The 8,456-nt window shown below is 37.5% G+C and overlaps 1 protein-coding gene across 3 annotated transcripts; it reads right to left on the reverse strand.

Annotated features, from left to right (window-relative positions):
- Positions 1-2,116: 2,116 nt before the first annotated feature.
- Positions 2,117-7,509, reverse strand: LOC108232548 (progestin and adipoQ receptor family member 3). 3 transcript variants are annotated; one of them, XM_017410439.3, is made up of 7 exons: positions 7,059-7,509; positions 6,526-6,763; positions 6,242-6,404; positions 5,548-5,703; positions 4,837-5,034; positions 4,646-4,736; positions 2,117-3,606 (listed from the first exon to the last, which is right to left on the reverse strand). In XM_017410439.3, the coding sequence occupies exons 2-7, from the start codon at positions 6,720-6,722 to the stop codon at positions 3,464-3,466; spliced, it is 948 nt and encodes a 315-aa protein (XP_017265928.1). In that variant the 5' UTR covers positions 6,723-6,763; positions 7,059-7,509; the 3' UTR covers positions 2,117-3,463. The 3 variants fall into 3 exon arrangements, with proteins under 3 accessions (XP_017265928.1, XP_017265927.1, XP_017265926.1); XM_017410438.3 differs by having other exon boundaries at positions 6,526-6,733; positions 7,059-7,507; XM_017410437.3 differs by having other exon boundaries at positions 6,526-6,728; positions 7,059-7,505.
- Between the last annotated feature and the right edge of the window lie 947 nt (positions 7,510-8,456).

An 8,456-nucleotide genomic window follows, 5' to 3' on the forward strand; every position in this document is an offset into this window, starting at 1 on the left:
TGTATGAAAATCAAATAAAAATACAAACTGTTTATGCTTAAGATTGTTACTGCATGTCTGATTTCTGTAACACCTGATGGACAAAGGGACTTTAATCTGCTGCCCCTCACTGTGAGCATGTGATCCGAGGTCAAACATGCTGAGCGACATCTGGACCAGTGTGTTTAATGAGCATAAAATTGTCAAATCACCAGTGAAGGAGAATTGCTTCACACTCAGAGTCTGTGGATATACGCTGATAAAGAATTGAGTAAAGACATTGTTTTGTAGAACAAGTGGCTAAAAAAAAAAAAAAAATCTTCCTTCTTCATTTATAAATTTTCAGGCAGAATAAAAGTAATCTGGACCAGATCTTAAAAATAAACAAGTCAAACGAACAAGACAGGACACATTAGATTGTGTCATTATTTTAATTTAAACAAACAAGATGTAGAAAGAGTGTGTGAAAACCTATGGGCAGCAGCAAACTGAAAACAAAATCTACAAAAAACACCCATAAGCTTTTACTCTGAAATAAGCTTTTGTCACCCAATTACTCTCTCACACACATATATGCATTTGTCAAATGTGCTTAATACAATTTGGTTTTGATTCAGTTAATTACTCCAGTAAACACACAGAGGTAGTCTGTTTTGTGAGTGTGTGAAATGTGAAAAAAAGCTGATTTTTGTCTGACCCTCCTCTGAAAATATAATAGATTTAAATCATTGCTGCTCTGATGAAGAAACTTCTACACCTGACAGAGTCCCCCTCCCTTCTGTCACCCTCTGAGCCCTTTTATGGGTTAAAATCCTTTTTAAACAACTTATCTTTACAAGGATTTATCCCTCAGTTTTTGCGAAATGTAGTTCTAGGATTTTTTTAGCTTCATCACTTGAAGCAATTCTTCACCATAAACAGACAAAGGTATGTAAAACCCTAAAACTCACGTTTGTTTCAATGCTGCCCTCTTCTGGTTAATAAAGTAAACAGCAGCACAACCCTTTATGCAAATATTGCTTAGAAAATTTGGCCAATTTACCCTTTATTTCATCTCAAAGATGTTGGACTTTTCTTGTGTTGGATCTTCTAGCTCAAAAACCTCTGGGTGTCCTGTTGTTATCATGATTTAATAATGACTCAATCTTATTTTTCAGCATTCTTTATTCATTCAAAATGTTTAAAAATATATCTTCAGAGAGGCACCGGAATAAATATACATCTCAGTAGTCAGTGCTGGCTCAGTATCATACAGATGAGAGTCAAGAAACACACAAACGAAAAGGTTTTCAAATAAAGAATTCATGGAGAAATAAAGTCACTTCTTTTGGTAACTATAGTGCAGTGAGCAGCAGTAAGTGCTTTTATCCTCTACTCTAAAGATCAAATAAATACGGAAATAACAAACTGGCCTTTTAGTTTAACAGCTTGATCAATTTGCTCCTGTTCTGATGTGTGCAAATACAGTACAGTTACTCAAAGATATCATGCAAATGAAAAAACAAACATGAATAAAACAGTACAAGTGGACAAATATTCTAGTAAACAAACATATCTTCCTGTTCCACCACGTGCAAGATGGAAAATAAACAGTGTAGGTAGCTGAAACGTTTTCCACTGGCCTGATTTAACCGATGTGAGAGAGGAGAGCCGTCAGTCAACCTGTGTTTGGAATAAAGGACTAACACCAGATAAGATTGTTTATGTCTTCAAGTTTTTGCACTGAAGGTATCGACACGCTGAGCTGTTTCACACATCAGATATTGAGCTTGTGTTTGCTTTAGGCTAATTGTAGATAAGTGAAAATAAAAACGTTTCTAGGATTTATCAAAGCCACTTATCCGAGCCTGGGCATCAAAAGGCACCACAAGTTACACAACGTTCCCTTTTTGTTTAAACCAACTAAAAATCTTCAAACTCAAATCAGTCCCCAACCATTTTCTCAATGTTCCACCACCGTGTGAACCTGGTAAATGTTAGAAATAATACAGATTAGAACCGGACCAGGCCCGGCACCTTAATCCTGTGTTTAAAGCCCTAAAACTATCTGACATTCAGCAAACCAAAAATCGTTTAACACTCAAGAACTGGAATATTTTTTTAAAGGAAGATTTGCTCCTCTTAATTAACAGGGCTGTTCTTTTTTTTTTTTCTTCACAAAAACAGAAAAACTAAGGTGCACACCCTCAGAAAATTTGCTTCTAACTGATTCCTTTACTGCCAGCAAACACGTAATTTCACCATTTTTGATTTTCAATTATGTTCCTTAAAAAACAGAATTAGAAATAATTATTATTTCAGCAATTTGCAAATAATGATGATAATTCCAGCTTCATTCCATTGTACGAATATATCACTGTATGCCTGTAGTAGAGGTAAGACAACATAATTTGTTGTATAAAAATGAAATAAATAAAAAAATCAAACTTTGCTGTAATGCCCTCTTTGGAGACCTGAGTCAATTTGTCTTGTGTCCACACAGGTTCCCATTTAAGTGACTGATTTAGTGTGACTGAGCGGTGTGTCCCAACTAAAGCTGCATTGTGAAAAATACAACAGAACAAAGTTAAAAAGAAAAAAATCAGGCAAACGGAGAGCCAAGTGGAATTAAATTAAAGCTACGCCACAGAATCAAAGTAAACATGATCAGTTAGAGTAAAGAAGATGATTGTTCTGCTCTGTGACTGATTCCAAGTACATTTTATGCATTGAATGAGGTCTTTTGATGTTAATGTCATCACTGCTACTTTGTTCTTCAAGAACAAAAAGAAAACTGTTCAGTTCTGCATCCCAGTTACTGCTGAGATGAATCTGTTTCCATCTACAGCCAATCATCAGACCGGTGTCTGTGACTATAAGAAGAGAATCAACAGATTGTCCTACATGCAGCTCGTTTAAATAACACAAAATCAATCTGTTCTTGTATAACAAAAGGTTTACAGCCGAAATATTGCTGTGCACGTAAACAAAGCCACTGAGCAATCTAAAATGTTTTTTTTTTTTGTTTTTTTTTAGAAACTCGAGTGTACAGGAGAAAATAAGTCACAGTAACTGAAACTGGGTTTCCAGTTCCAAGTTGTTTCCAGCTTTTATCAAAACATTTCATTTAGTACTGTAGAAACCTAAAGGTAGATGTAAACTGGAGGCAAAACAAAAACCTGATTCTCCATAATCCTTGGATTTTCTGATACTTCTGTAAAAACAACACACAACTGTAACCATCTATGAGGATGAATGCCTGTCACATAAAAACACCAAAGCTCGGTTTGTTTATATAAAACAATGAATACTTTTGCTTCATGCATTGATCTAAAAGGGTTTTTTTTGTTTTTCTTCCTGATCATCATATTTGTAACTATCACCATCCCTCTGTCAGTTTAGCACCTGGTACTCAGAGGCATCTTTACTGTTGGTAAAGGCAGCAGCTGAAGGTTGTTCTCATGAAGGTGATGCTCTCATTGTGATTCGTGCTGCTGAGCGTCACTTAGCTGCTGCTGGTCCGGCTGGGACACGGCTGGCTGTGTCTGAAGTGCATGATGAGCACGGCGGTCTGATGCCACCAGTAAAACATCAGCACCACCAGGAGGTGCCACAGCTGGTGGCTGGCACCGATGTAGTTCACCTGGCCTGGGGGGAAAAAGAGGGAAATATATCAACCTGACAGGTTTTATTTAAGCAGGACTTCAGAAGACATACAGACTCTTAAGATGAAGCAGCCTCACCCTTTTAAAATGTAGGCTGGTTTTAGTTAAATTAGAATTTTAGAACATTTAAATTTAAATAAATGGTAAAAATAGTAAATGAGTCAAGGGATTGTTCTAGCACTACTTCTGTTCTAAGACTTTTTTTTACCTTTTTATTTTCTTTTGTTTCTGTAATTTTAGTGTCACTAGTTTTAGATTTTTTTTAATACCACCTGTGTTTTTTTATTAGATTTTCTACTATTTTACGTGCAGGGTTGGCTGTAGTTTTACAGTAAATGTGCTGAAAAAAAAAAAAAAATCAACTTCTACCGCTGCATGAAAATCAAATTAAGACTGTGTTTAAATAAATAAACTGTGGAGCTGTGAATTCACTCATTAACTTGTAATTAAGGGAGCCAAACTTAGTGAGATTTTTCAGTTAAGCTACGTCCATCCTTCACACCAGAAGAAACAACTTATGTTCTCAAGCCTGCTCACACCAGTAAATAAAAATGCCAAAAACTGTTTTCCCTAAAATTCATCCGTAACATCTGTTTTATCACAATAAATACAATAAAAAAAAATTTGACCTGCTAGTAGTTTATGATGCTTCAGGTGACTGGACATTTAAGATATTTCAATACAAATGTGATTGTGCATATATTAATTTTATTACATCCTAGTTAGAGTTTTTCTTTGTGGTTATGCTTCAGGACAGTCATGCCTTGGTAAGATTTTCATATGTGAAACCTGAGCTACACTGCCCTCTAGTGGCATTATTTTCAACCACATCACAAACAGACGAAGATTAACTATTGGCTGATGAAGACAAAGACGAGGGGTTTAAGAATTCATGTACATAAAACCTAATTGCATTTAAGTTACTGACACAACAACTACACTTGTGATTCTCTGCTTTGCACTAAAGCTTCCTCCTTTGGGCTTGTAAACAGAGATCGAGAGAAAAGACAAGCAAACCTCACCGGGGAAATATCGTTCAGGGATTTTGGTGATGTAGAACAGGAATGCAAATCCAGCTATCAGGTACATCCCTATCACACGAGGGAGGAACAGCTAAGAAACAAAGTACAGATTCACGCTCTTCAGTGAAGAAACGGATGGATCCACGGTTTTGACTGTTGTGGCTTGTTTCATCGTAGCTTTCTTTCCTCACCTGCACGACTTCAGATGTGAATCCTTCACTCAGCCACACCCAGTGGCACGCAGGAATAACACTGATCCCCGCCACGCAGAAGAAGATTGCCATTCGGATCACCTTCCAGTCGTTGCTGAGGTAATGAGGGTGGACCTGAGCGCAGAACACGGCCAGGATCAGGGACAGAACGGTCAGCAGGTAGACCTGACGCCAAAACTGCAGGGAAAACATAAACAAAACACTTCATAAACTGAGCTGTAGCGTCTGTGTCTTCATTAGTCTATCTACATTTTATATGTTTGTTTTTTTTTAAAGGAACTCAAGAGACTGACAGCTGGAAAAATTAGTTTGAACATCAATCAAAAATGTAATTTTACATGGTTCAGCAGTCTTGTAATCTGGATCTCCAGAGTGCCTTCTTGTTATGTCTTTCTGGAGGCAATCAGGCACAACATTACACACACACAAATAGACATTATCTACACAAAAGTGTGTTTTCATCACATCTGTAGACATTGCGGCTCCAAGCAAGGTCCATCTGGAATGCTTTGACACTGAATTTACCATAACATGGATTATTATTCAAACAATCCAGTTTCATTTGCAATTATTCAGCTTCTACAGAACATTTCCAACATGTTTCCTAAATACTTTAAAACTTACATTTGACAACAATAATAATAACAACCTCTGAGAGCCTGAACGCTGCTGTCAAACATCCGCACTTACAGCGTTACAGTAGAAAGCATAGAAGATCCCTGGAACGTAACAGCCCAGGATGCCAACAGAAATGCCTGCGTAGTCCAAGGACAGCCAGCGACGGCACGTCTTTTCTGAACGGTGGCACGAGAAAAGATGATACCCCACTGAACACAGCATGCAAACCTGGAATAAAAACCACACAGTACATTCACACACCGCACCAATTACTGCTTTAAGCAAATAAATAACTTTAGTCCCAGTAATTACATGTTTCTGCATCTATAACATGTAAACCTAGAGGGGGTAATCACAAAAACATGGGGTGAGAAGGAAAATACATAGGACTAATCAGAATGACTAATCAGAATAAACACAAGTTGAATCCAAATATTGGCCTCTACACAAACTACAACCCACAAAACAGACAACTAAAATGCAATAATTCATAACAATGAAACTATACTGAACTAGTCAATTTTTAAGATTTCTAATGATGCATCTCAACTCCCAGCTGACATGAAACTTACACTGCTGAGCCGGCAGCACTGATTGAACCTGCAGCGCAAACATACCTCAACTTAAATCAATCAGCGGCTTAAATGACGCAAAGAAGAAGACACCAAGAGAGGGTGCAGATGTCATTAATTTAGCTCACCAGTGACATAAACAGAGTCCTACTTGTTGTTCATCAAACATATAAGGCCAAATAACTAACAGTTACCTGGAAGCAGAACAGACCGATGGTGTAGATGACGTAGTCCTCTCTGTTTGCTCCAGCGGCCGGCAGGACTGAGGAGACGTCGTTGAGCCCCAGAGAGAAAAACAGAAGGAAACCCAGAAGGTGGCTCCAGATATTCACCGTCTCATTGGACATAATAAAAATACTGCAAGACAGAATGGGGGGAAAAAATCGTTTTCAACAACGTATCTGAGCACAACTTCTATCTGTGTTCAGATGCAGACTGTGCACAATGAACAGGTGCATATTTCCAGCATGACTCTCACCTCTTCAGGCAGAGTTTGGAGGGCAGGTGAGCTCTGTAACCGTCTGTGATGTAGGGGTTTTCTTTGAGGAAGATGGGGATTTGCTCATAAGTGTACAGCCGTATCCTCTGTGGTAGCAGCACAGGCCAGTGCTGATAACTGCCCAGCTCGATGTAGTGGGCAGTTTTCAGCAGCTTCTGGGGCATCTTCAGCAGCATCTTGTTCTGAGCTCCAATAATACAAGCCGGTGGAGTTATGGCTGCATTTGGAGAATGAATTTTTTTTTTTTTTAAAGGCTGAATTTTGTTTATTTTATTGAATGAATCGCGCATGTCTTGTGCGCATGCGCCAACCAGGAGCGCTGTTCATTAATCGGCAATAATACAGAATAATTGACGAAAAAAAAACTGCCAAGAATAAAATAAAAAAAAAACAACGCTTATATGTAAATATCACGACTATAAAGTTAAGGTTAAAGTCAAGGTTGATGTTAGGGAAGCTAACGTCAGCGCTAATCAGAAGGAAATAGAGACAGGTTAAAAAAATAAACTCACCATCAATCCGAATCTTGACGCCTTTTCATGAATGATTCAGCCATATTCAGATGGCTACCAAGATAGCTCGAGATTAAATGAAAATTACATCGTAGTGATAGTAAATTTACATCAGGTTCGGCAGTGTAATGCTGGAATTCAATAATAGCAGCAATCCTGCGCTTCTCTTCTTCTTCTGTGGCGGAATGGCGGTTGGCAAACCAACTTAGAGGTGCACTTACTGCCACCTGCTGGACTGTAGTGTGAAACGGCTGTCTTTGTTAACCATAGTCATGGTTGTGAACGCTGAAACTGGACGCTACCGCCACCTACTGGCGACAGTGTATGATTGCCGTAGTATTCACCTTGAATATTTCTTTAAAATGAAATGACCGAGGTGAAAAATTGTTATTTGGTGGGTGGGTAGAGGTAGGGGGAATGCAAATGTCAGTCATAAAATTATGCTGCTATTTTGTCAGCATGGTATGGCAATCTCTGCAAAGACAAAATCCATACTGCAGTAATCTTACAGCCTTCATTCAGAGTATGATCGTTTGCTTTCTGGCTTACAGAGCACAAATACTAACTAAATGTTTTTAATGGTATTTTATCTCCATAAGAATGATAATAATAATAATTATAATTATCTACTGTACCATATTGTGTCATATCATAAGATAATGTATCATCTCATATCATATCATATCATATATAATCAGAAGAATCCTCTGAATTTTACAACTCCCACACATTGATAATAGTCTATTCTGTCTTTATAAGCAAAATTTATTTAACAACAAGTTTTATTTAATTGGTTTCAGCTTGTCCCAGTGAATACATCAAACAATATCATGATTAAATTCCAGTTTTGCTTTTAATGGCAGTGTTATTAGCTTGTTTACTGAAATTAGCCTTCAAATCCTTTTTTCTTGTTTGTTAGTTTAATAGTCCAGATTTATGACCACATCCCCAAACTTTTTTATTTCATCTGTCAGCGATGGGCGAACTGACTGTGGTCATAATATCTTTGTTGTGGAAACCATAATTTTTAGCCCCTGGGTCTTCTTTTTGCTATCAGCTCATAGTCTGAAGAGACAGGGTCTGATCCATCATATAAAATATTCATATGTATTTATCATTTTTTCCCCAATTACATTTAAATTTACAGTCCATAAATTAAAAATAGCATCACCTTGTTCACACTTTGCAATTTCCCAACAGTGCTTGAGGTTTTTAGAAGCAAAACTGCAAATATTGTTAACGTCTAATTCATACATTTCTTTGAACTTTCAGCCTAATGTTTAAATGCAAGAATCTCTTAAATTTTTTGAAAAATAATGCAAGTCCTACTCTTAACCCGGTCTTGGAAAAGATAAAATATGATCCAGCCACACCCACCAATACAACAGAGATCACTTC

The sequence above is a fragment of the Kryptolebias marmoratus genome, linkage group LG14 (genome assembly GCF_001649575.2).
Source record: "Kryptolebias marmoratus isolate JLee-2015 linkage group LG14, ASM164957v2, whole genome shotgun sequence".
Taxonomy (NCBI): domain Eukaryota; kingdom Metazoa; phylum Chordata; class Actinopteri; order Cyprinodontiformes; family Rivulidae; genus Kryptolebias; species Kryptolebias marmoratus.

What these genes read in the sequence shown, in the direction of transcription:
- LOC108232548 (XM_017410437.3), bottom strand. An exon ending in ATGCTTTCTACTGTAACGCT is followed by an intron (nt 5,035 to 5,547) that starts GTAAGTGCGGAT and finishes TTTTCCCTGCAG; the next exon opens with TTTTGGCGTCAGGTCTACCT. An exon ending in TCACATCTGAAGTCGTGCAG is followed by an intron (nt 4,737 to 4,836) that starts GTGAGGAAAGAA and finishes TTTGTTTCTTAG; the next exon opens with CTGTTCCTCCCTCGTGTGAT.